Here is a 27,933-nt window from a genome sequence, read left to right as displayed (position 1 = left end):
GGAAATGGAGAGAGGCGGGCTCATAAGAGAAGCAGGGAAGGCCCGGCTGGGGGTCTGGTGGGGGTCTCCGTGGACAGGAGAGTAGGCAAGGGCAGGGTACAGGGTTTCCTTCAGTCCGCCCTACAACCCATACAGCGCGTGGCCGGCATGGGGAGAGACAGACAGGGGTGAGCGAAGGGGCCGGCTGCCTGCCAGTCTCCCACCCCGGGGGTGGGGGGGGGCGGGGGGGGAGGAGCCCAGAGGCTCGTAGGGGGGTGGGCTAGGGGAGAGGGGGAGGGGGTGGGCTCCGGTAGGGCCACGGGGTTCTGAGATTAAAGGATGACTCTTCCAAGAGCTGCTCCCTCTGGGTCTCTCTTCTCTCAGCGTGTCCTCCTCTCTCTTCGGGGGGGTGTCTGTCTCACCAGGGCGGAATCCTCTCTCTGTCTGGGGAGGGGTGGAGGCCTTAGTAGCGGTGAGGGGGGGTCTCGATGATGCGTCTCTCGTCGCTGCTGGGCGAGTCGGCTGCCTCGGAGTCGCTGCTGTCCTCGTCCTCCTGCTGGCTGCCCGCAGCGCCCGCCATGGAGGTCTGCCGGCCCTGGTAGGACTGTGGACGGCAGGGAGAGGGGGAGCTCAGCGGGAGTCCGCATGCTGGCAGTGCGCCCCAGCTGCGCCCCGACGCTGCCGACACGCCCCGCCCCCCCGCCCCCGCGCACCTCCATGGGGTTCACGATAATGGTGAGAGCTGAGTCATCCCAGAAGAGGTCGGGATCCTTGGGGTCACTGGAGCCCCCCGGGGGCCCGCCGGCCCCCGAGACACGGCGGTGCAGCGAGTGGATGCGCACAAGGCCCAGGACGACCATGAGCACCAGGAAGCCCACGCACACCACGATGATGAGGGTCGCAGCACTCGGGACCACTGCGGGGAGAGCCAGGCGCACCTGAGCACACTCCGCTCAGGGGCGGAGTCGGGGGCCTGGGCAGAGGGAGTCCCCGAGCAGAAGGCAGGGTCCATGATGGCCCAGAAGAGGGGTCTGCCCTGCAGAAGCTGGAGGAAAAGTAGAGCTCCCCCCGGGGAAGGGCGGAGACGGGGAGGGACAGAGAGCCTGAGGGAGGGAGATCTGCAGAGGAGGCAAGGGCAGGGGGAAGAGAAGGGCTCCCAGCCCAACGCTGTCCTGAGCAGCCCTGTTCTCAGCGCACAGAGGGCAAGGCCTGGGCCCTGCCGGGTCCTTCTGCCTGTGCCTTCCCCAGGGACCACGTAGTCCAGGAGGGAGGTCCCCAGAGCCCAGCGGGGAAAGGAGAGAGGCGGCCACACAGGCTTGACAGTGCAAGAGGAGAGAATGTTCTTTCTCCTGCATCGTAATAGGAGGAGCAAGCTCCAAGCGTGGCCTGGCACCCAAGCTGGGCACAGGTCCAGGGCACAGAGAGCAGCCCCTTCACGCGCCCACCTGGACAGAGCTCACCCCTGCTCAGTAACACCTCCCATCTCCTTGCGGGCTCGAGCCTCCGGACACCTGGGGCCTCTGCTCCCCTTGGGGTACACCCACCTCCCCCTCGGCCCTGTCAAGCCTCTGGGCCCGCAGCCTCACTTTGAAGCCCGGGCTCAGGGGGCCGTGGACTCTGAAGGGCAGTGAGACGCAGAAGGGCGCGTGGACCCTCACTCGGACCTTAGAGCTGATGGCAGCAAAGCAGACATGCAGGCGCAGGTACGCGCCCAGGAAGAGCGTGTGGGCACCCAGCTGGACCGGGCTCACCGTGCCCCACACCTGCACCGGGCCTCTGCCGGCCTGCACGGCTGCCCACACCAGCCACCTGGAGACCTGCTCGCACGGCAGCATCAAAGGGACGCGCCTGAGGGTCTCCACCAAGGCACAGGAGAGCCACACGTGCAGTGCCACCCAGCTCCCCGCCAGCTGGGCAGACCAGGAGAACCCCTGCAGGAAGGTGTAAACGCCACAGACCTGGGCCCTGAGGGCCACAGAGCCAACAGCCGTGAGCACAGCCTTGCCCACCTCCTGTACACACACACACATGCACACACGCACACGAATTTACCCACAGCCTCTAAGACTCACATGCTGAAAGACAGAGCAGAGCGCAGGGAGCTCCCCACCCCTGCGGCACACCCATCCTCCGGCAGCACACACACGCTGCCACGCGCTCCAGAGCCACCCAGGTGTGGGAGCACCCCCACCTGAGTAGCCATACTACCCTCACCCCTCCCTGAGGCCGCCCTGACGGCGCTCTGCCAGGTCGGTCCCCAGCCTGACATGACCCATAGCCCACCTGGGGCCAACGAGAGCTGACTCTGCTGAGCAGGCCAGGTGGGCTCCCGGGCACTGGCTCCGGGGAGAGACAGGCCTGGCTGAATGAGAATTTCTCAACTGTCTGGGGCTGGGGAAAGAGACGGGGGAGGCAGAGTTGCCCTTTCTGCTCCTCTGTAGGCAACAGCCCCTCCCACGTCTTCGTGTCAGTGGGCAAGATCCGAGGCAGTGACCCCACCAGCAGAATGCCCCTGTGGCTAAGCCCGGGCTCTAGAAGGAGCAGAAACCCCTCCTCAGAGTGGAGGCCATAGCAGGTGAACTCGCTCTAGGGGCACAGTGATGACGAGCCAAAGCTTCTGTTTTGTGTCTTAATCAAATGCATTTGCTCCTCTGAGCCCCTGGCCTGGTGAAGGAAGTGACAAGTTGACTGCCTGGAATAAGAAATGACCACAAGAAAGACAAAAGGCAGACCCTCTATCTGCAGGCAGACAAGTATGGTTAGTTTCTAATCAGCCAGGAGGCCAGGGAGATGGGAGGATTTTTAAATTAGTTACAGACAAAAATCAAGAGTTTAGGAAGTACCGTCAACCTTTCTTTCTACATTAGACCCAAGCAGTTGATTCTGGCCTTGAATGACCTCCAAGGACAACACCAAGGGGTGTTTCAGTTTTAGCCAGTGGCCCGTGTGAAACTCCTGGTTCCGTGTGATTGTGAGACAGGGTTGAAGCCCTGTCCACAGCCCCACGTGGAGCCCCCTTTCTGAAGAGCCTAGAGAGAAACGTCCTTCTGCTCTGGGTCCCCGGGCTTCTCCTGAAGCACTGGTTGGTCCCATCCTAGGACTTTCCTGACTGCTCAGCTTCCCTTCTGCTTCAGCTACAAGGAAGCTCAGAGTCCAAATTCTGGCCATTCTAGCAACGTCACAGCATCTCACAGCAGGTATTTTATGAACTGACTTATCCCTTGGCTTCATCGTCTTCTTTCCTCATTGTCCTTTCCTCCTCGCTTCCAATTTCATTTTCTATTTGTATCCTATCGCACTGCAGGTCTTTCCGCAAAGTCTCGGATACATGTAGGTAACAAACCAGGAAATGGTTCCAAACTTGGCTGCACGTTGGAATCACCTGCGGCTCTTTAAACACCCCTGATACCTGGCCCCCGAACCCAGACCTTCTGATTGAACTGGTCTGGGTATGGCCTAGGCACCAAGCGTTTTCACTGTTCCCCAGGCGATTGTGATGTGCACCAACATTTGGGAAGACTGGATAAATGTTGTCTTCATCGCTCATCTTACCCTTCTCAGACAGCCTCGTTCTCCCTAAACACAGCTCCCCCACACCACCCACCCACCCTCAGTTCTCAAACTCTCATTCTCCCTCACGTCCATCTACGCTTCTACCCTTCAAGGTCCAAGCTCAAGGTCTGAATGCACCACCGGACCTTCCCCGGCTGACTGTCCTGGTTCACGCTGATCTCTCTTTCCTCATGCACTTGGGAGCTTCAGAGAAATGAAGCCCCTGTCTCGTTGGAGGGAATTCTATCTCTTGCTCTTTTGCATGGTCAGAGTAATTTGAAATTGCAAAACCACAATCCTGTAACTACACTCTTGGGGCTGGGAGGGAGGGGAAAGGGAGAGAACACCTTGAAGAGTCAGGAAGGGCATATAGAACAGGTTTGATGAAATGGATCTCCTGATAAGCTCAGGAGATGTCAATCACCAGGGCCCTCAGGTGAACTATGAACTCTGTGACCTACTCAGGCCAAAATCAGGGGAAAAGGCAAAAGCAGGCTGCCGCTCTCAGGTGGGATCTCAGAGCAAGCAGAGAAAATAAGGGTGAGAGTCTTACCGAGCCCAGCAGCAACGCCAACCTGGACGCGCCTTGAGCCTAATCTGAGTGGCAGAACCCAGTATCCAGCCCCGAAGAGGCTGAGTGGGATGAACTGGAGGAAGAGCTAGGGAGTTGTGGCCCCAAAAGTCTATTTAACAAAAACAGGTTTAGTTCACTCACACACCTCTAAAGCTTCCTAGAACCTTTGCAACTTGGTTACGCCTTATACTCCCTCCTCACACCTACTTCCATCTGCTTTGCTGTAGGAATCACAGGAAGAACACTTAAAAAGGCGTCTGCAGTTGTTTTCAGAAAGAGCAAGGATGAAGGGAGCCAGCCCCAGGGAAAGGGAAACACAAGAGACAGTGCAGTGGTGGCCACTGCCCAAGGAGAGGAAAACAGACTGAACTCCGGGGGTACCAGGGAGCTAGCCTCAGTCAAAGACATACTGGGAAGCCCTAAGGAGCTCCCCCAAATTAGGTGCAACTATAAAGTAACGAGACTTTTTTTTTTAAAGCATCAAACATAAATGGACAGGGTATAGAGGGTGATGGTTAGAGCACGGGCTCTGGAATCCTGCTGCCTGGATTCGAATCCTGGCTCCACCGTGTTTTAGCTGTGTGACCTTGGATAAGGTACTTAACCTCTCTGGGCCTCCATTTCTTTGCCTTTAGAGGGGATAATTCTAGTACCTATTCCATCTTTTGTCTGTAATGATTCACTGGGTTAATAGGTGTAAAGCCCACGGGCAGGGTGCCTGGCACACCAATGTGTTCATTATTCTTCCGATTACATGGTTGATGTGCGAGCTGTCCTTTCAGGGTAGGGTTCAGTGACCATGACCTCCCAAGAAAGCATTTTTGGAACTCTTTAGGGAATTGCCTTCAGAGCCTGAGATACGCCTTTTGACTTTTTAAAAAAGTGACAAATCTCTGAGAGTTGGTTTTATGTTTACAAACACAGAGCCAACTCTGACAAAAGTGGATGCTGAAGTCGGGTAATACTGAACTGGGCCAAAGGCAAGGTGTGTACCAAAAGGAACAAAAATAAATGCATCTCATAAATTGACTTTGAAAGCAATTCTCAAAAGGGATTCCAAAAATCACTTCCAGCAACATCAGAATCATTGCCGTTTTTAACAATGGGGGAGAAGATTCATTTTATAATATTAGGTGTAAATATTAGGTTACAAAATAGTTTGATCCCAAGTTTGTTAAAAGAAAAAAAAAAACAGGCACAGACAAAAGTTGGCACATAATAATAACACCATATTAACAATGGCCAATTGTGGTGGAATTATGGCTGACTTTTCTCCTTTATACTTACAGTTTCCAGTTTTTCTATAATTAAGTAACTCTTAAATTGTGAATTAAAAACTGCATCACTAGTAAACAATCATGGCCAGGGAATGAGATTGCTTTGAAGGGCAGCGCTCCAGCTGGATGTAATACTTGGCGTGTTTGCATATTTTGTTTTAGAAACAGTCTTATGACTTTATAGTTAGCACATAATTACACATGCAATAGCACCAACTTTCTCCTTGAGGATAGGAACTGTGTCTATCCTATAAATTTTGTATTCTTAATTGTATTGTGGACACTGCTAGTACACAGTAGGTGCTTAATACATACTCGGTAGCTTCCCTATTGAGGATCCCTAGGTCCAGGGCTAACTTGATACTGTTGGGAGAGGGCAGCAGGAACAACAAAGGCTAAACCCTCACTGACCATGATCCCAGGCATGAGTGCCCCTGTGATGACCCAAGGCTCGGACTCTCCACTAGGCAAAGTGAATCATCTGGGGGATAAAGGGATTGGATCACAGCCGTCAACTAAGTCAAGTTCCACAGGGAACAGAATCCATGGCTCCACCCCGTTCCTCCCCCCACCCCACCCCCACGGCCCAGTGGTGGAGGGGAGGACGCTCGTGCCCACCCACTCCCTCCACCCACCCGCCCGGCTGGACCCACGCAGCCTTACGTACTGGAGTTCCGGTGAGAGCTGGCCAGACTGTGTCCAGCCATCTCAGGTGGGGGCTGGTGACCTCGGTGCAGGAACTGCTGGGAGCTGAGCATGTGGCTGGGGTGAGTGACCCGGTTCACGCTGTGCAGGACGCTGACCTGGGGCGAGGGCAGGCTCAGTGGGCACGCTCGCTTCTCCCCGCCCCTCCTCCAGCCCCCGAGGGCCCAGCTCTCCCCCGCTGCCCCCCAGCTTCCCCACCGGGGCCAGGAGTCCCCTGGGCTGCAATTTCCATCCCCACGCACCAGCAGGTTCAGTCCACCCCACCCCGGCTCCTCGCCAGCGGGGTTGGCTGTGGAAGGAAGGGGACTCTGGGTACCTCCACGACGAATTCATTGCTGGAGTAACGCCCATTCATTTCTGAGCAGGAAAGCCGGAACTTCCTGGCATAGAGGGCAGCCCCGCGTCGCAGCCGGTAACGAGCCAGCCTCAGGATCTCTTCATACACAGTGATGCCCTCCACCCCTGGCGACCAGGAGGCAGCTCAGGGCAGGAGCCAGCGAAGAGGCCTGGAGTCTCTCTCCCAGACTCCCACCAGCTGCCACCCCTCAACAGGGGTGCGACCCGAGTTCTCAGATGGAGAGACGCTCCCCTGCATCCCCACCAGCTCCGACTGACTGGGATAGAGTAACCGAGGCTCCATTTCTGCCTCCGCCCTCCTCTGAGAGCTGGGAGGAGGGATGGAGAGAAGGAAATAGGAACACCCTGCAGGACAGAGGGAGGTGGCAGCAGGGGGGAAACGGAGAGAGGATAACACAGAAGTTCTCGGTGAGGCTCTGGAAGGGAACGGAAACAGGAAGGAACTGACCGCCTCATCTTCTATTCTCCCTGATGGAGCATCCTTCAGAGAGGATGAGGCTTCCCTGGGAAGCTACCAACAAATCATTACCACCAGACGGTAAGAGATGAGCACTTGACTTAAAGCTGTGCTGTGTCCATGAGATTAGTGAGACGCAAGACAGAGAAGAGGGCGAGTACCAAATGGCTAGAGGATTAGAAAGCTACTCAGAGGACTTCCCTGGTGGCACAGTGGTTAAGAATCCGCCTGCCAATGCCGGGGACACGCTTCGATCCCTGGTCCGGGAAGATGCCACATGCCACAGAGCAACTAAGCCTGTGCGCCACAACTACTGAGCCTGCGCTCTAGAGCCCGCGAGCCACAGCTACTGAGCCTGTGTGCCACAACTACCAAAGCCCACGTGCCTAGAGCCCATGCTCCACAACAAGAGAAGCCACCGCAGTGAGAAGCCTGCGCACCGCAACAAAGAGTAGCCCCCGCTCGCCACAACTAGAGAAAGCCCGTGCGCAGCAACGAAGACCCAATGCAGCCAAAAATAAATAAATAACTTTTTTAAAAAAAGAAAGCTATTCAGAGACTGAGCCAAAGAAGAGTGGAGACCAAAGTGGAGGTGAGCTGGGATGGAGAGAGAAGCTGGGAAAGAACCATCAGGAGCCCAAACCCCAGCCACCACCTCTAGGGACAATCCGAAAGCCAGAGGACATTCCAGGCAGGGAAGGTGCAAGGGGGCACTTGGCCACATCCCTGAGCCTGGAAGGAGGACCCTCTGAGTTTCCCAGAGACTTGACCATGGGGAGGGGCGCACCCAAGGAAAGAGGACAGGTTCTTGGGCCCCACTGACCGGCAATGGTGAGGTAGGCAGACGTGTTGGTGAGCTCCAAGCCTCGCTGCTGCAAAGACGCCACGTCCAAGAGCAGGCTTTCCCGCTCAGGATCCAGGTCATCCCCCACCAGAGAAATCTCACAGCCATCCAGGTTGTGCACGATCTCATCCGACATGCGTGTGTCTGTCACTGGACAGGAGGCAGTGAGGATGTGGGTCAGAGCTGAAGGGCCCACCTCATGGCCATGCTTCCTCCCCTTCCGGGGTCATCCCCTGAGAGCTGCCAGCATCATTGTCAACAACGTCACTACCCATCAACCTTCTGACACCCGGGGGTCTCCCGCTGGCTCTCGTTCCTAACAGTCAGTGGTTCTAGAAAAGTGAATGAGGGATGTTGTCGCTCTCATGGCCAGCCCCAGAGCTTCTCCTTCACTCTGGTTCCAGACACGGACCCCTTCTCTGGACACTATCACTCCTTGAGGTCACCCTTACCTGTGCCCTGCCAACTCTCGTCCTTTTTGGCCTCCACCTGGTGAGAAATGGAGCAAGTGATTTGAAGATCAGGGAACAAAGGGACCCCCTCGGGTCCCTCGAAGTCCACAGCTGGGAGGGCAAAATGAGCAGTGCCACTCAGCAGGATCTGAGGGGCATCAGGCTGGAGCACCACCACGTAGCCCTCCACGTCGGGGATGGAGACACAGGATTCTTCGCTGAAGCACCTATATGAGAAGAGGGAGAGAGGCAGCCTGTGACCCCATCATCCCCTCCCTTATAATCTATATTCTGACCACCACTCTGGGCCTCCACCTCTACAGAGAGCACCCCGTGTCAGGGAGGGAAAGGAGAAGAAAGGGGGATAGTGTCTCTGCACGACCATCACCCCCATAGCAAAGCTGGAGGGGGAGATACCCTTTCCAGGGAGGATACCACTGCAGGGAAGGGCCAGGGACAGAAGGTTAGGCAGCCCTGACCTATGGGGATGATGACATCACCAATGCCCTACCCCCAAGACCATGGAACATCTATCAAACAGTATTTTACAAACTGAACTTACAGAAATATATATACATACATAGTTCTTCACCCAAGATGTTAAAAAAAAAAAGTGTGTTTCAGTACAATATCTGGTAGATACGTGTCAAAAAATATTCAACAACAGGGCTTCCCTGGTGGCGCAGTGGTTGAGAGTCTGCCTGCCGATGCAGGGGACACGGGTTCGTGTCCTGGTCCGGGAAGATCCCACATGCCACGGAGCAGCTGGGCCCGTGAGCCATGGCCGCTGAGCCTGTGCATCCGGAGCCTGTGCTCCGCAATGAGAGAGGCCACAACAGTGAGAGGCCCGCGTACCGAAAAAAAAAGAAAAAAAAAAAGAAAAAATATTCAACAACAAAAGTGGGGTGGGGGTGGGGAGCATATCAAAGGATGCCCTCCAAACTATAATTCAAAAAGATACATACATCCCTGTGCTCATAGCAGCATTATTCACAATAGCCAAGACATGGAAGCAACCTAACTGTCCATTGACGAATGGATAAAGGAGATGTGGTACATATATACGATGGAATATTACTCAGCCAGAAAAAAAACAAAATAATGCCATTTGCAGCAACATGGATGCAACTAGAGATTATCCTACTAAGTGAAATAAGTCAGAAAGAGAAAGACAAATATCCTATGATATCACTTATATGTGGACTCTAAAATACGACACGAACCTCTCTATGAAACAGAAACAGAATCACGGACGTAGAGCACAGACTGGTGGTTCCCAAGGGGGAGGGGGTTGGGGGAGGGATGGAGTGGGAGGCTGGGGTGAGCAGATGTAGGTTTTTATACATAGAATGGATAAACAAGGTCCTACTGTATAGCACAGGGAACTATATTCAATGTCCTATGATAAGTCATAATGGAAAAGAATATTTAAAAAGCACATATATGTATGTATAACTGAATCATGCTGTACAGCAGAAATTACAACAACACTGTGAACCAACTATACGTGAATTAAAAAAAAAAAAAAAAAGGATGTCCTCCTGCTTGGAGTGTCTCCAATTCAGCCCCTCCAGTATCAGAGAAACACATTTCAGGACGTGAGCTAATCTGACCATCTTGGACCTGCATCCACCATCCCATGAAGCCTCGCTGATCCTGGTACCAGACAAACCCTCCCTAGAGGACTGAGCCGGCCCAAACCAACAACAGCACAGCTTCTCGGGGAACACGCTCCCAGGATTGCCTCCAGCCAATCAGTAATTCTCAGAGTGCTTTCTGCTTTGTGAAGCATTTTGTCCACATTCTTTCATTTAACCTTCCGTGGCTGCTGTTGCAATAGGGATAAGAAACCAAAGCTCTCGGGTCAAGTATCTTGGCCACATAAGAAATATGTGTCCCGGGCCAGGCTTGAACCCATTCTTCTCATTCCAAGTCCACGATTCTTCCACTAAACCACAGCCACCACGTGGGTTTGCATGAGTCGAATTTATTTGTAAACAAGTGCCCCCTTGGAAGTCCCTGGTGGTCCAGTGGTTAGGACGTGATGCTTTCACTGCCCCGGACCCAGGTTCAAACCTGGTCAAGGAACTAAGATCCTGCAAGGTGCACGGCGCGGCCGAAAAAAAAAAAGGAAGTGGCCCTTGAACAAGCAGTCTTCACAGGGGAGGTGGTAATTCCAGAGCAGGGCCTGTGGTCCACACACCCGGGCTAACAGAAATGATTTTGTTGAAAGGACTATCACACACACTACCGAGCAGGCCCACCTTGACTACTGTAGCCAGAGGGAGAAGGTGTAACCTCAGCGGATTCCATGAACGCAGAGCCCCTGAAAATACCAGACCCACAGTCTGCTGAGCTCCTGTGCCAGAAGGAGCAGGACCTGAGACAGTCTGCACAGTCGTCCAGCGAGACCCGGATCAAAGCCTCCTGGAAAACAACCCCAGCTAACTCTGGAAGCACAGACTCCAACAGACACTCCCACTGTGATGGGTGATCCAAAGGGGACCCAAAAGGTACTAGGGGGCTGGTCCAGACCCGAAGGACACTAATGAACTGGTCAAGAGATTAGAAATGGCACGCAAACCTTAAAACAAGAGCCAACATGGTCACCATCACACAAACCCACGAGAGTTCGGAGTGGGAGAGGTTGTTTCTGGCTAAGGATGGGAGTGGGGCATTTGGCAAGGGAGGGTAGGAATAATCAAGAGAAGTAGCAAGTGAGCTAGCCTTCGGAGGAGGGCAGAAAGTTGACCCTAGAGTGGAGGGTGAGGAATACACGAAGGGGAGTAGAGGAACGTGAGGCAGGAAACGCTGGGCCAGATGGTCATGGGCTTTGAGCGCAAGTTTTGTGCAGTGGGCAGGAGGGAACCATGGACGTCTTCTTCAGCAGGGAAGTGTGAGGGTGGACATTCTGATTTCAGATCACTAACCTAGCCTCTGGGTAGAAACTGAACTGAAGTTAGAATACTAGAGATAGTCCACTAGTTAGGAGGCTAGAGCAATAGGCCCGATGAGAGGTAATGAGAGCTGCTGGAGATGGAAAAAGAGGAGACAGATGCCAGACATGGGCGCAGAGTGGGATCTAGGTGACCTGGTAACCGATGGGGTGTGGAGGATAAAGACGGAGGAATCAAAGGCGATTCAGAAGCTGCAAGCCGGGGTAACTGCAAGGACAGAGACACCATTACAGAAGCAGAGAATTCAGGGGGAGGGGCTAGTTCAGGCATCGAAGTTCATTATTAAGCTTTAGCTCGTTTGTCTGAGGTGCTGGCAGAACTTCTAGATGGAACTTACAACAAGCAGGAAGAAATTCAAGAGCTACGGAAAGAGAACAAAGCTAGAGAAAAGGATGTGGTAGCCAGATGAGCTTTCCAAGAATCCAAGAGATTAAGAAACAACAACAACTTAGGGGAAACCTGCATTGACTGAATGGCTGCATAAATCTGGCTTTAAATGGACAGAGGTCCAAGCACTGAACACTGGAGGCTAGGGAAGCCACATGGACCAGGGCAACGATGTGCATCACAGGAAGGAAGGCGCCGCTGGGTATCGGTCTCTCCCTGTTTCTCACACACACACACACACACACACACACACACACACTCACACACACACACCTCTATATTTTCTCCTTCAACCTCAAGGAAGTGTTAGGGTAGCACTAACCACATGGTAGCCCTAAAATGGAGAAATGAGACTTCTCTCTTTCTTAACCTCATAAAGGAAAAAGGCCCCTTCCCTCTACTGAAGGAGCAACGTCAGGTTCCCAGTCCTTGGATAAGCCTCTTCCCTGGGCGGGAAAGAGGTTGGAGGAATTCAAATAAGACAGTCAACAGAGAGGGTGTCAACTCCCCCCTTGTGGGGTTGCCCCATGCAGAGCTCCACCATAAGCCAGAAGACAGAGCCCTCCCTCTGCCGTGACTCCTGAGCCTACGAAGGGGATGAAGCCATTCCTTGGTCCCTGAGGGATGAAGCCCTTCATATCTTCGTAGCTGGGTGAGAGCCCTCTAACAGCTAGAGTTCTGACTAGAACACGGTGGGGCGCATCCTCAGCACAGATCTGCACCCACGTGACCTCATCTGCCGTGGCCTTCAGCTCCCCACCAGGACCACACCGTGGACCAGCAGCCCAATTCCCCAAAGCCCTGCCCCTGCCTTCCAAAGCTCTGGGAGGCCTGACAGTCACGCCCAGTCACTGTCCAGGGCTCAGAGCCCTCTCCTCTCCAAACCCACCCATGCCAGGATAGGGACAAGTCAGAGATGTTTCTCTTCAGATAGCTTTTGGAGAAACTGAGGCATAGCAGGGGAGAAGGGAACACAGGAATCCTGACCCTTACATTATGTGATCCACCCACTGGATGGCAGTAGCTCCTAAAAACTGCCCCATCAACATAATACGGGGTGAAAATGCCTTCGTATAACAGTAGACAGTGTTGACAGAACAGGTACTTCTCTGGGCATTTGATCTGGATGCTATCATTTACCCTCACAACACTTCCATGAGTTAGATTCTATTGTTATCCCTGCTCTATGGCATTTTCTCAGTGCTAAAAAGCTAGTAAGGGGCTTCCCTGGTGGCGGAGTGGTTAAGAATCCGCCTGCCAATGCCCGGGACACGGGTTCGAGCCCCGGTCTGGGAAGATCCCACATGCCGCAGAACAACTAAGCCCGTGTACCACAACTACTGAGCCCACGAGCTACAGCTACTGAGCCCGCGTGCCACAACTACTGAAGCCCACGCACCACAACTACTGAAGCCTGCACGCCTAGAGCCCGTGCTCCACAACAAGAGAAGCCACTGCAATGAGAAGGCCGCGCACACCAACGAAGACCCAATGCGGCCAAAAATAAATAAATAAATTTATTTTTAAAAAGCTAGTAAGTAAAAGACTCTGTGTCCATAACTCTTAGGCTTTCATGACCTCTCAGTCTGTATTTTTAAATACCTAATATACTTAAACCTTGAAGTAGTGCACAGTTTTTCATTTAAAGAATTCAGAATCCTTCACTTAGAACTCAAAAGTCAGCAAACTTTTTCTAGGAAGGGCCAGACGGTAAATATTTTCGACTTTTTGTACCAGTCTCTGTCCCAGCTACTCAGCCCTGCCATCATAGGGTGAAAGCAGCTCATTTCCATAAACAATATGCAAATGAGCAGCAGGCCAGATTTGCTCCTGGGGCCATCGGCTGCCAATCCCCAGACTTAGATCATCCTGTTTGATCTTGCAAGAGGTTGATTAATCAAGCAACTAGAGGTCTTTGCCCAAGGTCATCCAGAGAATTAGTACTGAGTCAGAATTAGTGTCAGGTCTCCCGGCTCCCAATCCAGTACCCTCTTCTGTCCCACTTTACATATCAGCACAGAGACGCAGAGATTAAAACCCCCCAAATCCTGGAGGTGTGCTTCAGTGGGAAGAGTCATGAACCCTTTTTTGGAAAATCTGAGTCTGGTCCAGGCTCTTCTCCCAGCATTGCTGTGTCAATTGGGCAGGTCAGTTTTTCATCCCTGAAACGAGGGAGGTGTGCCTAGCCGTCGGTGGTGCCTAAGGCCAAGGAGTTCTGACACTGTCTGGCTCTGTTCCGTGACTTGCCCGCCCACCCAACACTCACTTGACGGCAGTAGTGAGGCGCAGGGGTCTGACGCCGGGCGTGGCAAAGCGCAGAGTGTTCATGTAAGCCACATGCTGCAGGGCATGGTTGAAGGTCTCCACATCGTCCCCCTCCAGGGTGAGCAGGGACTGCGAGGGGTTCACGTGGACCTGGGCCCCAGACACAGACAGGGCTGAGAGCACGACCAGAGGCGGGAGAGGAAGGGAGCAGAGGTGGGGGTGGGGAAGGGCGGGGTCAGGGGCCATGCCTGGAGGGAGGGGGCTAGAGGAAGGGGCGATACCTTCATGCCTTTGCCCAGGCTCTCGAAATCCCTATAGTCCAGCCCCTCCCGACATGCATAGAGGCACTCGATGACCTCACGGCTCTCCAGGCGACCTGAGCGCACGCTGAAACCAGCCAGGTAGCCGTGGAAGTAGTGGTGGATCGGCAAGGGGTCTCCTAGGGCAGGAACACAGGGGCGGACCAGAGGTGAGAGGAGGCGTAAGAAGAGGGGGCTGAGAGAAAGAGCAGCAGGCTGGAGAAGGGAGACGGGAAGGAGCCAGGTGGAAGCCAAAAGAAGAAAAGATTGATGAGCGGCAAGGGAGGCTAAGGGAAGATGGGACAAGGCAGAGCGAGAAGACAGAATAAAACCGGGGGTGGGCGGGGAGGGGCGGGGGGAGACGGAGGGCGAAAAATAGAAGCCACGGAAATGAGAAAAGCTTCCGGCAGAGGCAGAAAGAGAAGGAAAGCAGGACGAAAGGGAGGAAAGAGGAGACTCAAGGCAGAAAACGAGGAGAGTGCGCGAGGGGGTCTTCACGGTGCATGCGGGGAGCACCGGGAAGGATGCGCGTGAGCTTCAGGGATGCCCAGCTCTCCCGGCCGCGTGGCTGCCTCCTGCCCTCTGCGCTCTGCCACGCGGAAAGCCAGCACGAGAACCCTCGACTTCACTCCGTGGGCAGGAAAGGACACCGGCGCCCAGCCCGGCTCCATCTGGCCGCCCTCTCCCGGGCGAGCCCGCCTGGCTGCGATGCTTGGAGGCTCTGCCCCCTGGTGGTGGGCGAGGCGGTGAACGGTGAGGCCGGGTAGGGCCATGCGGACGCGGGAGCCGGAGCCGGACCCCTAAACTGAGATGCTAGCTCTCCGGCCTCCAGATCTCACACGCAAGTACCTGCTGTGGCGTCCGTACTGTTGTCGCCTCCCTTTTCCTTCTCTTTGTTCTTCTCCTCTGGGGGAGAAAAAGTGCCAGTGAGCTCAGGGATGTGTGGCCAGATTGACAGAGAGGACGGGGAGGTCTTCCAGGCGTTGCCCCTGCCCGTGTAGGACTTGAACCTCTCTGCTGAATCCCAACCCTCCTTTTGTCATGTCTGAGATTATCTCAGGCCTCTGTTATAGACAAACTCCAAATATGCTGCTGAGGAAACACAAGGGCTCTGGTACAACACACACACACACACACACACACACACACACACACACACACACACACATACAGAGATACACTATACACACAAACCAGATACACCACATACATACACCCACCACATATGCAAATACACCACACACACACACAAACACACCACATACACACCACACACACACACACACACACACACACCCTCCCAGAAGGAAAAAATGAAAGAAACAGCTTAAAAGTTAGAAGGTTGCTGACTCTCTGCAGGGTTACTGTCCTCCAGCAGGAGAATGGGCTGTGGAATCATCATCACTGGGATGGAACAAAGTGGGAAGTGACTGAAGTTACAGAAAGAAAGATGCTGGTGTTGCCTGAGCAGGAAACTCCTCCAAGTCAGAGGTGATGACCAGTCCAACAGGAAGGACACCTGAGGGGCTGTGGTCTCCTCCCCAAGAGATCTTTCCCGGCCTGCCTGCCCAACTGCAGGGCGATGAGCTCATGAGGTCAGGCTGCCCTTTTGCTCCTCCATCAGCCGCGGGAGGCCCCAACCATTAGCGCCTCCATGGAGAAGCTCGGCGGGACTTACCAGCCCAGCAGGCCCCAATCATGAGTGCGGGCTCCCGTCGGGGCGGGTGGATGAGACCGTTGTCGTGGATGAGGGCAGGGTCGAAAGAGATGCCATCGGCATAGAGTGTGACCGTGGGGAACTCGAGGTTCAAAGCATAGTGGTGCCACTCGTCATCGCAGACCTGGGGGTGGGGAAGGGCAGGAACCTGTCAGTCACACCATCCCCAGGGAACGAACGCAAGGCACCGCCCCACCTCCTGGGAGGCAGGGCACAGTCCCTCGTAGTGCCTGTCCTATCAACAGGTCCTACTGGTGAATTGCTAAAGGAGTAATATCCTTGCCCAGAATCTATCAGGCTCCAACCTCGTACCTAAAATTCCACTCTGCAGGTAAACCTTTAAAAGCATCAACATTCCTAAGAGGAGTCCGTCAGCAGGTGCTGTCCATCCCGAGTCCAAACAGAACTAAAAGCTGTGGGTTTCTGTGCCATTTTCTCCATCTCCATTGCCACCCAATCATTCAAGTCCCCAGTCTCTCTCTGTTACAACAGTCTTGTCTGAGCACTTACACTCTTAGGTGTCTCCGAGACCTTCCTCCCATAGCTGCCAAAGGGATCTTCTTTTTTTTTTTTTTTTAATCTTTAAATCACTACTGAATTTAATGTTGTCAAACTTAGTATTCATTAACAACTCATTACATTTGAAAAGATTGGATTCTCCTCACTTCACAAATGTTCCCAAATATAAATGACAATTGTTGAAAAATCATAGCTAATTGCAAATTAAATAAATTACTTGTAACCAAATCTTTTCTGAAGCAAAATTAGAAAAATCTTTCCTATTTTTGCAACAAAAAAAAAAATTTTTTTTTTTTTGGCTGCGTTGGGTCTTTGTTGCTGCATGCAGGCTTTCTCTAGTTGCGGCGAGCGGGGGCTACTTTTCGTTGCAGTGCGTGGGCTTATTGCGGTGGCTTCTCTTGTTGCGGAGCACCGGCTCTAGGCGCGTGAGCTTCACTCGTTGCAGCTCGCGGACTCAGTAGGTGTGGCTCGCGGGCTCTAGAGCACAGGCTCAGTAGTTGTGGCACACGGGCTTAATTGCTCTGCGGCATGTGGGATCTTCCCAGACCAGGGATCGAACCCTTAGTCCCCTGCATTGGCAGGCAGATTCTTAACCACCACGCCACCACGGAAATCCCAAAAATTATAGTTAATTTGAGAAATATATCCCAAATTTGGTGGAGGAGCACCTTCAAAATTTAAGATTTTTTTTTTAATTGGAGTGTAGTTGATTTACAATGTTGTGTTAGTTTCAGGTGTACAGCGAAGTGAATCAGTTATACATATACATATACAAAGGGATCTTCTTACAATGTAAATCTGATCAGGTCACGTCCCTGCTGTAAACCCTTCAAAAGACTTATAGGACAAAATCCAAATGACCCCAACTAACAAAGTCCACCATATACCTGATTACTGTCCAGCTCTCCAACCTCAAATCCAGTCTCTGCCCTTGTTCACTGTGCTCTAACTCCCTGGTCCTCTTTCCGTGCTTGCAACATGTTGATCCCTTTCCTGCCTCAGGGCCTTTGCATCTGCTCTTCCCTCTGCCTGGAACTCTCTCTCACAGCTCTGTCTCATCCTTCAGGATGAGCTTACATTTCACTTCTATCAGACCTTCCCTGAGCAACCAATCTAAAGTGAGTTCCCTTCTCCTTGCCTCCTATTCTCTACCTCAGTCCCTTGCTTCTTCTTTCACAGCATTTATCACAATTTATCATGTTTATATGTCTGCTTACTTTTTAAAAATCTATCTCCTCAACTAAAATGTAAGCTCCATGAAGGCAGAGATTTTGTTCCATCTTAGACCCCATTGTATCCCCAGAACCTAGTAGAATGGCAGGGAATTGGTATTTACTAAATCTTTGTTGAATAAATAAGGGTAAATAAAAGAAAACTAGAAAGAGGAATGTTACCAGTATTAGCAACGTGGGAGAAAGATCCAGAAGAAGCAAATGGCAGAATATCTCTTTAGAAGAGTGCCACAACAGGACAGGAATAAAGATGCAGCCATAGAGAAGAGACTTGAAGACACAGGGAGGGGGAAGTGTAAGCTCGGACAAAGTGAGAGAGGGACATGGACATATATACACTACCATATGTAAAATAGATAGCTAGCGGGCAGCAGTCACATAGCACAGGGAGATCAGCTCGGTGCTTTGTGACCACCTAGAGGGATGAGATAGGGAGGGTGGGAGGGAGGGAGACGCAAGAGGGAGGAGATATGGGGACATATGTATATGTATAACTGATTCACTTTGTTATAAAGCAGAAACTAACACACCATTGTAAAGCAATTATACTCCAATAAAGATGTTAAAAAAGAAATTAAAAAATAAAAAGAGTGCCACAAAAAGCAGCCTTTGGAGACAGCCCTCAATTATCCAGTTTGTGGGTTTTCGTTCCCCTTTTTCTCTCTCTTCCACTTCCTGCCTTTTTTCAGCCATTTGCTTACTCAGCCACTCCACCGGGGCTTACAAGAAAAACAAAGGAGATGGAAACACAGCTCATCCCCACGGTCCCTGTGGTCAGCTGGGAGAACGAATAAAGAAGAGGCTGCAACTCTCGGCTCAAGAGATTTTTCTTTTCTTTTTTCTTCTTTTTTGCCCATTTTTATTTATCCCTCATAACCATGAAATAGTGAGATTTATTTGCATGGATATATAAATATACAAACACACACACACACATATATATACTGCTTTTTAGTCTATAAAGGTCTATTACATCATTTAATCCTACAACAACCCTGGGATACAGAATTCTTATTATCCTCAACTCATAGGTAAAAAAAAAAACTGAGTTGTAAACATATTAACCAAGATTTCATGGCTAGGAAGTTCCCCTAGCGGGACTCAAACCTAATCTATGTACCTCAGATTACTTATTTCCTCAATTACAGCATGCTAACTGCTTGAGAGTCAGGCATCTGCACTGGTAAGGGTCTAGATAAGAAACAGATGAAAGAAAACAAGAGGGGAAAGATGGTTGGTCGGGTTTGGTGTTCGAAGTAATTTGTTCCCTACTTCCTTTTAATCCAGGAGTGCTTTCTGCAAGAGACAAGCCTTGGAAAAAGAGAACAAGAAAACGGAGCCAGGGCGGGGGGCAGGGAGGTGTAAAAATAGTCAGGAACTGAAAGTGGAGATTGAAAGAAGGGACACAGGGCAACCCAGAAAATGCCCACCCCTGCCCTAGGACCTCCTCGCCTGAAAGCAAGTTACATCCACCCAGCTTTCCCAGGAGCCTGGCTCCGGCCTCACCTGCTCCAGCTTCCAGAGGAACTTGACTGGCCGGGCACTCTCCAGCAGAGGCCAGTAGAGGAAGGCAATTCTGCAGCCGTGGACGGTCAGCGAGTAGTGAGAGAAGCCGTCCTCTGAGGGCAGAGGATGGGGACAGAGGTCAAACACAAAGCATGGGCAAAAACAGCTTCAAAGCACCAGGAGGGAGGGGATGCCGGATTCTCTTCATCCCTTCAGGTTCTCTCTCTCTCTCTCTCTCTCTCTCTCTCTCACACACACACACACACACACACACACACACACACACAGAGTCCAGTGTCGGGCTTCTCTTGGGCACTCTGACTGGCTGAGGGGGGACACTGGCCAGCCTGCCCCCACTCAGATCTTTACCGGTCCTTTGGTTAATACAAACTTCATGGGCAACACTGCTTTTCAGGTCAAGAGAGATGAGCTCCGAGAAGAGGCAGAAATGAAAGAGTATGTGAAGGCTGAGCCCCTCAAGAGGGCTGTGCTGCTGCCATAGAGGGCAGAGGGGTCCTGGGGGCTGGAGCCCACTAGCCCTTAAAGAAGGAGGATGGGGTGGTGGAAGAGGAAGAATGGGCACAGCATTACTCAGGCTGGGATGGGGGGCTTTAAGGGGAGCAGGTCTGGGGGGCAGTCTGCTATACGTGGATGCAGCGTGATGAGGCAGCTGCAGATGAGAAGGGCGATGAGGGTTCCATCACTCTGAGAGCAGTAGGATCCCAGCTTGTCATGCTGGGAGTAAATCACAGCAATACGAAACCTAGCACTGCTCTCTGACAGATGAAGAGAGAGGAGTGACGCGTCCACAGTCACAGACTGGACGGTGACAGAGGCAGGACAAGAAGCCAGTCTCTCCACACGCAGACGGGTGCCCTAGGGAAGGCTCACCGTTTGGGACAGTGTTACACACGATGGTTTCCTCTTCCTTCTTGCCCTTGCTGGGAGTTACACCATGCTTCATCCACAAGGACAGGGTAAAATGGTCACTGAGGCTGTCCTGGGGCCCGGAGCCCAGCCCAGCGGTGCCACCCAGTGGCACCTGCACAGCTTGGGTGCCGTTGAACCAGTAGATAAGGCTGCTGTCCTGGCTGTAGTGCACCGAGAGGCCCGCCGTCCAGTTGGCATTGGGGCCGGGCATGGGCAGCAGATCCACCTCCCCAGGGGCCGCGCCTGCCGGAGCCCCAAAAGGCACAGGTGTCAGAGCGGAGAGGCAGCAGATGGGGAACAGGATATGCAGGCAGGGAGAGAGGGACAAGGAAAGATTTCCCACAGCTACGCTCACCGCCTCTTCTGGCCTTTCAGAGATGAGAAAGGAATGGCTAGGAATAGCTCTCCAGTGACCTCAACTCCAACTCGTCATCTCTCCCTGCCATTGTCCCATAATGTATCTGGTGCCTCTCTTGGGCCACAATTATGCATCTTTGCCACCCACATATTTATGTGCTCTTTGGACCACAAGAGATAGCCACATGCCGGCAGATATACACATCTATGGATGGGCAAAGGAAGATGTAAGACAGATTCAGTATTTCTGTTTTTGGTTTTGGCCATAACGCACGGCTTGCAGGACCTTAGTTCCCCGATCAGGGATGGAACCTGCTCCCTCTGCAATGTGAGTGCAGAGTCCTACCCACTGGACCGCCAGGGAATTCCCAAGACAGATTATTGAAAGAGGCAGAGGAGTTTCAGGCAGAGGCTGGGGGTAGGGGGCACAGGGGACAGGCCCGGGGAGCCAAGGGGAGCACACCCACCACAGAGTTTCCTCAGTGCCCGCTCTGAGTAGTTGTCACGGTCACAGCCCTTGGCCACATGGTTGGTCTGCAGCTCTATGGTGGCCTGAATGTTCCAGAGAGGTTCATCACAGGTCTCCAGGCGGATACCAGGGAACAAAGCCAAGCTCCCGGCGCCTGGTGCATATTCAATCCTTTTGTTCCAGCCTGCAGGGGTGAGAGGGAGCTGGCAGTGGAGATGGAGATGGGCAAGGCAGTCCCTCCTATCCATTCTGCTCTGGCCACATCCACGGACGGACAGTCTCGGGCTCCTACAAAATAGCCAGCCAGGGTAGGCAGCTACAAGCCATCCCCAGATATCCCTCCCCTGACTCCTAGCCTAACCCCTGTGGTTGTCAGAAGGGATGCAAAGGGACACCAAGGTGAAAGATGGGTTACAAGACAGGTCCCAGAGCAGAACTCCTCACCTTGCCAGCTGGGTTTACAGGTGGGCTTCACCTGGATCTCCACCTCAGCGTCATCCACCGCCCGCTTCTTCCCGCAGTCATAAGCCGTCACCGTGAACTTGTAGAGCTTCTCGCCACTGTACTGCAGCTTCTCCGTGTTCTCAATGTTCCCTGGGGTGGGGGTGGGGGATGGAGAGGGTCAGGCGCACTAGAGAAAGTCTGGGGAGGACTTATGAGCCAATAGGGCAGCAGGTGAATTAGACAGCGGGAAGCTGGGAGGAAGGAATCTAGGGAAGGAGGCTCCACATCTGGGAAGGAGGGTGAGGAATGAGGATGTGAGGGACAGAAGTGGAGGGCACAGCCCCGAGATGTCCTGAGGGACGCGGGCGCCCGGGGCGGAGCAGCTGGGGTGGCGGGCGCTCACCGTCGTTGTCGATGAGGAAGGGGGTGTTGGGCGTGAGAATCTCGTAGTAGCAGATCTGGCTGTACTGGGGGGAGCAGTCGCCATCAATGGCCTCCACCCGCAGGATGCGGTCGTACAGCTTCCCCTCGGTCACGGCCGCGCGGTACAGCCGCTCCACAAACACTGGGGCAAACTCATTCACGTCATTGACCCGCACGTGCACGGTGGCCCTGCAGGTGCCAGAGCAGGAGGAGGACGAGGAAAAGTCAGCCACATCTAGGAGTCCAGACAGGGAAGCAGAGCAGGCAGGACCAGCAGGTCCTGGAGCCCGGGGCAGTGGGCACGCTCATCCCCCCAGCCAGGGCACCAGGCACAGCAAGGGACAGGCACCACCGGGGAAAGGGTGACTGATGTACGGGGTGAGGAACGACCCCAGGGGATACCAGCGGCCGATTTTGATGACTTCTATACAGAATGCTATAGGTTGGGGACAGCCACGCGAGACAGAGGATTCTGTGTCCAGCCGGTTGTTCCTTCATGAGAGTCAAATCCAATGGGATAATCAAGGAAGATGCAGGGGCTTCCCTGGTGGCGCAGTGGTTAAGAATCCGCCTGCCAATGCAGGGGACACGGGTTCGAGCCCTGGTCCGGGAAGATCCCACGTGCCGCGGAGCAACTAAGCCCGTGTGCCACAACTACTGAGCCTGCGCTCTAGAGCCCGGGCGCCACAACTACTGAAGCCCAGGTGCCTAGACCCCATGCTCCACAACGAGAAGTCACCGTGATGAGAAGCCAGCGCACCACAACGAAGAGTAGACCCCGCTCGCCGCAACTAGAGAAAGCCCGCGCGCAGCAAACAAGACCCAACGCAGCCAAAAAATAAATAAATAAATAAACCTTCTTAAAGAAAAAAAGGAAGATGCAGAATAAAAACCAAATTAAAAGCAAACACATTCAGGGAAGTGGCATTTGTACCAGAGTCACAAGTCATCTGACGTGTGCAGTGAGCAAGCCGGCCGTGCCCCCTCCCCCGCCCAGGCCCCCGCGGGGCAAGCAGAGGTTGGGGAGGGGCTAAGCCCTTCATGCGGAGCCCTGCCCCCAGCCCAGATCCTGGCACCCAGGGCCCAGAGGCAAGGGTTCTGTCTCTAAATGGGAAACTGAGTCATCAAAAGGAGTGGTTTATCTCTAGTGCCTCGTAGTGGCCCAGGAGTCCTGACTGCCCATCTTGCTCCCATTCTCGAAGGAGAAGTGAGCTGGGAACAGGTGTCGGAGCCCTGGGCCCCAGCCTTCTTCCCGCCGTAGCCATCTCCTGCCCACCCTCACCCACTGCTGTGTGTGCGCATGCTCTGTGTGTGAGTGTCGCACACGCTGCAGGCGGCTGGACGGTCGGAAGGAAGGTGGGTGTGCGCTGACTGTACCGTCCTCTTCCTCGTTCTCTCAGCATCCTGACTCCGGGTACTGAGCCCTTTCAGTGTCAGGCACTGCAGCGCCTGCTTTTTATACAAACCATCTCCTTTCATCTCCACAGTAACCTGAAGAAGTAGGCATCACCATCACCCCATTTTACAGACAAGGGAAAGCAAATCCAGAAAGGCTAAGACGTTGCCCAAGGTCACAAGAAGCAGAGCCAAGATTAGATCCCACTGAGTTCTACCACGTGCTTCTGTCCCCTTGGCTGAAGGCTCCTGGACGACAAGGCCCCGTCCCTAAACCCCAGGAGCAGAGAGGGGAGGGGGCAGATAGTCAGTGACGGCGAGGACAGAGGATGGTGAGGGGCCTGGGAGGAGGTGGGGGGCCTGCAGCAGAGGGCAGGGGACAGGAGCGTCCTCACTTGTGGGACTTCTTGGTGTTAGCCCCGTCGGGGCCCTCGCCGCAGTCATAGGCCTGGATGGTGAAGGTGTGTTCCTTCTGGGCCTCGCAGTCCACGGGTTCCTTAGCCCGGATCAGCCCTTCTCCTGTCGCCTTGTCCAGGATCACGGCCTCAAAGGGCACCCCAGACCCATGGAGCCGGAAGCCACAGATCTCGCCTGGCCAGAGGAGGAGGGAAGGACGCAGCTCCTGCACCACCTCCAGGGTCTCCTTCCCACACTCGCCAACCCCCCTCAGGCTCCCACTTCACCTCTCCTTCCAAACCCCTGTCCCTTCTCTTGCACATGGAAAAGCATTCATTATCAGACAATCAGCTCCAACACCAGCTTCCCTGAGTGGCAACCTCTCAGAGCCCCCAGGTCTGAGACCCGGCAAAGTCTGACTGCGTTGACCCCCACCTGCCCACGTCCTCCTCTCTGGCCCCCTTTATTTTACCACCGTTCCTCGCTGTGGCCCGTTTCCTCCTAGTCTATTTCTTCCTCTTCCCCCACGTCCTCACTGCTCTCCCTCCCAGGACCTCCCCTCTCCTCCCTTGCCCCTGCCCTCCCACCCACTTCTCTCTATCCTACCCGCCCTCCTCTGCCCCAACCCCACTTACCTGCATAGCGCAGGGGGGCATCCTTGTCCAAAGCAAAGAGTGGTGGGTTCAGCAGAACAGTGTTGTCGTTCTCCATGACGATGCCCTGGTATTCCGCCTCAATCCATGGCTTGTGCTTGTTGGCTGCCCCGCCCCCAGGGAGAGGAAAGGAAGCACCTGTGAGCTGGCCCTCCACCTCCAGACAACACACTCCAGCATCACCACCCTGTCCAGCCCCTGCAGAAGCACCTGCAGGAGAAAGGACTGAGGACAAGAAATCAGCCATGAAGGGAGTCAGAGGGTCTGCAGGAGGTCACAAGATAGACAGTTTCCATGGCCACAGCCTGCCCTGGGGGGAGGGGGACTGCCATGTCCCCTGGGAAACCTGGTCAGAAGGTGGAGACTTTCTTTAGGGATTTCAAGAGCTAGAGTGTGGACACCGGGTCTTCAGGGAGCAGTGGTGGGCCATCAGAAGGCCCTGGAAAAGGGAAGAGATAGATTAAGGGCAGAGTTGAGGTTAGGAAAAGCAGACTAGAAGCTTCCTGAGATCCTGATTGTTTATCATCTCCACCACCACCACCCCATTTCAATCTTGATCCCTTCTTCTCCCTGCCAAGCCCCATCCTAAGGCCATTCTCCCAGAGGAGAGGGAAGAGGAGAAAAGAGAGAAGGGAAAATATATAGGACAGAGGGAGGAGGACAGAGAGAGGCAGGGATGGAGCAGAGGAATCAATGCTGAACGGCTGGGCCCAGCAGAGCCGACATCCTCAGGGATTATCGAAATGGCCTAGAAACACGACAAATCCTCTCCCTGCTTCTCACCCTCACACCCAGAGAACACACTCATAACCAACACGGTCCTATGTCCCCCAGAAGGCCACCCAACCCCACACTCCCTGAGCCCCGCTCTTATACAGACTCATGGCTGAGTCCTAATTCTCGCCTACCCCACCCCTCTTCCCTTCAGCCACCAGCCGATCCACAATGGATGTGGGACTCACTCAGCCTCCAGATCTCCCCATCTGCTACCAGACTCAACTCAATCACGTCTCCTCCCCAGGACCAATCTCCCACCAGCCTGGTGAGGGGCTCCCTTCCCCTCACCAACGCCAACCTCCACGGCCTGCTCTATTGGATCCCATCAAGCCAACCCCTAAGCTCCCAGAGCACATCCACGATGGCCCATCAGCGAGACCTGGGCAGAGGAAGACATATCATCAGAGGGAAACTGAGTCTCCAAAAAGAAAGTCATCCCCAGTATGTCATGGTGAGCAAGCAATCCTGATTTCCATTCTTTCTTCCAGTGACATCCCCCAAAGCCTTCTGGTATCTGAATGCCGGCCCCTTCCTCGCGGAGGACCCACCATGACCCCCTTCTCTAGTGGCAGAGGAGAAAGCCACAAGATGGTGCCCAGAAGCCAACACAGGAAGTGGCAGTAGGCTCGGAAGCCGGCTGAGGTCAGAGACTGAGCCGAGGATGGAGGGGCTGCGCACAGCTCACGCCCCACCCCACCCTTCTGCTGCCTTCCTCTCGGCCCCCGACTCTCTCCTTGTGTCCATCTCCTCTCACTGACTCCTGGGCTCCCTGTCTTTTCCCTCCTGGACTCTCCCCTCCCCCTCTCCTCACCTGTTCTTCCTGATTTCCCTTTCATTCCTCTCTCTCTCTCTTTTTTTTTTTTTTGGCCTCCACCTTGACCCTGGTCCACCCCCTTCTCATCCCCTCCCACACCTCATCTCCCTTCTCCTTCTCCCTTCCCCTCTCACCACTCAATTAACACTCCCAGACACCCACCTCTGCCCTTCCCTGCCCGTCTCCACCTACTTGAGCCCTCGGCCCCCACCCCCTCCCTCCCTCCTGGTCCCTCGGACGGCCTCACCCAGCTGAATTTATCTGCTGTCTGCAGAGAGGGCAGCTCTGGTAACCCTCGGCCCAGCTGCATGCAGACGGAAGGTTACGGATGCAGAGGAACACGCCAAAACATACGTGCTCCGAATCGCTGAGCTGCAGGGAACAGTTTCTCCCCAGGATGGATGGAGAGGAACCAGATGGATGTGCTACACACCCTCAGCCCCGGCACACCCCGGTGAAAACGGAGACCCGCCCAGAGATGTGCATCGCCCCTCAGGGGCAAGTCCTTCTGAGACCTGACATAGCTCCAGGAGGGAGAAATTGGGGGAGGGGGAGAGAGAGAGCCCAGGATGGGAATGGGGACCAAATGGGAGCAAGAGAAGCACATGGGTAGAGATGGACCAGAGAGGAGGATGTGGGAAGGGGGATGCGAGGGAGAAGAGAAGGGGGCAGGTCTGAGAAAACGGATGGGAAGGGAGGTGGTCTGAAGAACCACCTGTCATGGGCCAGGGAGCCTTAAGGGCTCCTGCCCACCCCGACCGCCCCCCCACCCCGCCCTGCCTGAGACCCCTCCTTCAGTGCCCCCGCCCCCCGCCTCACTCACCTTTGTTGCAGGAGCTGGAGGGGAGCCGGGAGCCGAGCAAGAGGAACAACAGCAGGAGGGTCATGGTGTGGCGCGGGCAGCGCCGGGCCCCGATCGCTCTCCCCCGGGAGCCTCAAGCCCGCGTATTCCACCTTGGGGGAGGGATGCAGGGGCTCTCCAAGGAGGGGAGGGAAGAGAGCAGGCAGCAGGGCAGAGACAGAAAGGAGCCTGCCGCCCACCCTAGTCCATAGAGCAGACCTGAGCAGCCCCCCAATCTGGGCGGCTGAGGTGGGGGACTGGCAGTGGCTTCTTCTCCTTCGCTCTGGAGCCCCGCGTCCTGGCTCTTTCTCTCATGCCCACCCCATCCCCGCTACTGCAGGATGACGTCAGCACGGCCAGGCGAGGATTGATGGGGCCGCTGGCCAATCGGGTGACTGGTGGGGGGGCAGGTGCTGCGGGGGGGTGGGGGTGGGAACCAATGGGACCGGAGAGCAGGGTTGGGAGAAGGTGTTAGGGCTTTTTCCCCTGACTGCAATCTGGGGGGGCAAGGGAACTGCGGGGGCTGGGGAGGAAGCTGGAAAGCCGTAGAGGGGGTGGGAAAAAAGAAGGCCATGGGGAGAATGAAGAAGCGAGATGCCCGGGGGTGGGGAGAGGAGACGTCAACGGAGACCTGAGGGAGGCGAGGAGGGACAGCATCCACGTCACCCCACCACCACGATCACCAACTCTGCATTAACCTCTTTTCACAGCTCATTCCATCAGCAAGTCCCTGCTGGGTGCCTCCTGGGAACCTCGCAGTCAAACCCACCACCTGACCCCGACCTATGCCAGCATTTCGTTTCCCAGCCCCAGGTCTCTGAGGAAGCCACGGGGTGGGCAGCCGGGCCGTGGACCCGGCTCTGGGACCGGAGGAAGAGTGAGATATTTGCGCTCACCCTCCCTCACCCGCTCGCCCCAAATTTCCCACCTTAAACCCTGATGAACCAGCCCAGTTGGTTCTGAAGCCAGGGAGGCTGGTGGGTTCGAGAGGCAAAGAAGAGTGCGCGTCGGGGGGAGGGGGCAGGGAGTGCGGGGCGGGGCACACAGTAATTGAGGCGCACCGCCCCCCGCAATGGGAGTACATCTGGTAAGCGTGGGCTGGCCAACGGCTGGGGACGCGGGTGGCTGACGGTACCATCAGTGACTCCAAAAGGAGAGGGGAACCTCTGGGTCCCAAGCCAAAGCGCGTAGAATTCTCCCGAACAGCCAAGCGGCTCCTCCCTCACCTTCTGCTCCAGCCAGACTTTGTCAGGCCGCTGACGGCCCCCTCCGCAGTTTCTCTGCCCCCCTCTTAATGCTCCTATAGGACAGAGTCTGGAAAGCCAGTGTCGGGGGCCCCAGCTCAGCGACGCTGT

General features: G+C 54.4%; 1 protein-coding gene across 1 annotated transcript; it reads right to left on the bottom strand.

The window, feature by feature from the left end:
• Positions 1-409: 409 nt before the first annotated feature.
• On the bottom strand, positions 410-26,624 carry CLSTN3 (calsyntenin 3; the record flags this gene model as incomplete). The annotated part of the gene is made up of 18 exons (XM_082666806.1): positions 410-583; positions 693-895; positions 6,050-6,185; positions 6,404-6,549; positions 7,725-7,895; positions 8,198-8,424; positions 13,808-13,956; positions 14,088-14,245; positions 14,955-15,011; positions 15,784-15,946; positions 19,080-19,192; positions 19,971-20,252; positions 20,834-21,019; positions 21,280-21,429; positions 21,683-21,891; positions 23,493-23,688; positions 24,129-24,251; positions 26,561-26,624. The coding sequence occupies 18 exons, from the start codon at positions 26,622-26,624 to the stop codon at positions 443-445; spliced, it is 2,874 nt and encodes a 957-aa protein (XP_082522932.1). The 3' UTR covers positions 410-442.
• Between the last annotated feature and the right edge of the window lie 1,309 nt (positions 26,625-27,933).

The sequence above is a fragment of the Grampus griseus genome (assembly GCF_964374135.1).
Source record: "Grampus griseus genome assembly, chromosome: 11".
Classification (NCBI taxonomy): Eukaryota; Metazoa; Chordata; class Mammalia; order Artiodactyla; family Delphinidae; genus Grampus; species Grampus griseus.
This window is presented reverse-complemented; position numbering and strand designations above follow the sequence as displayed.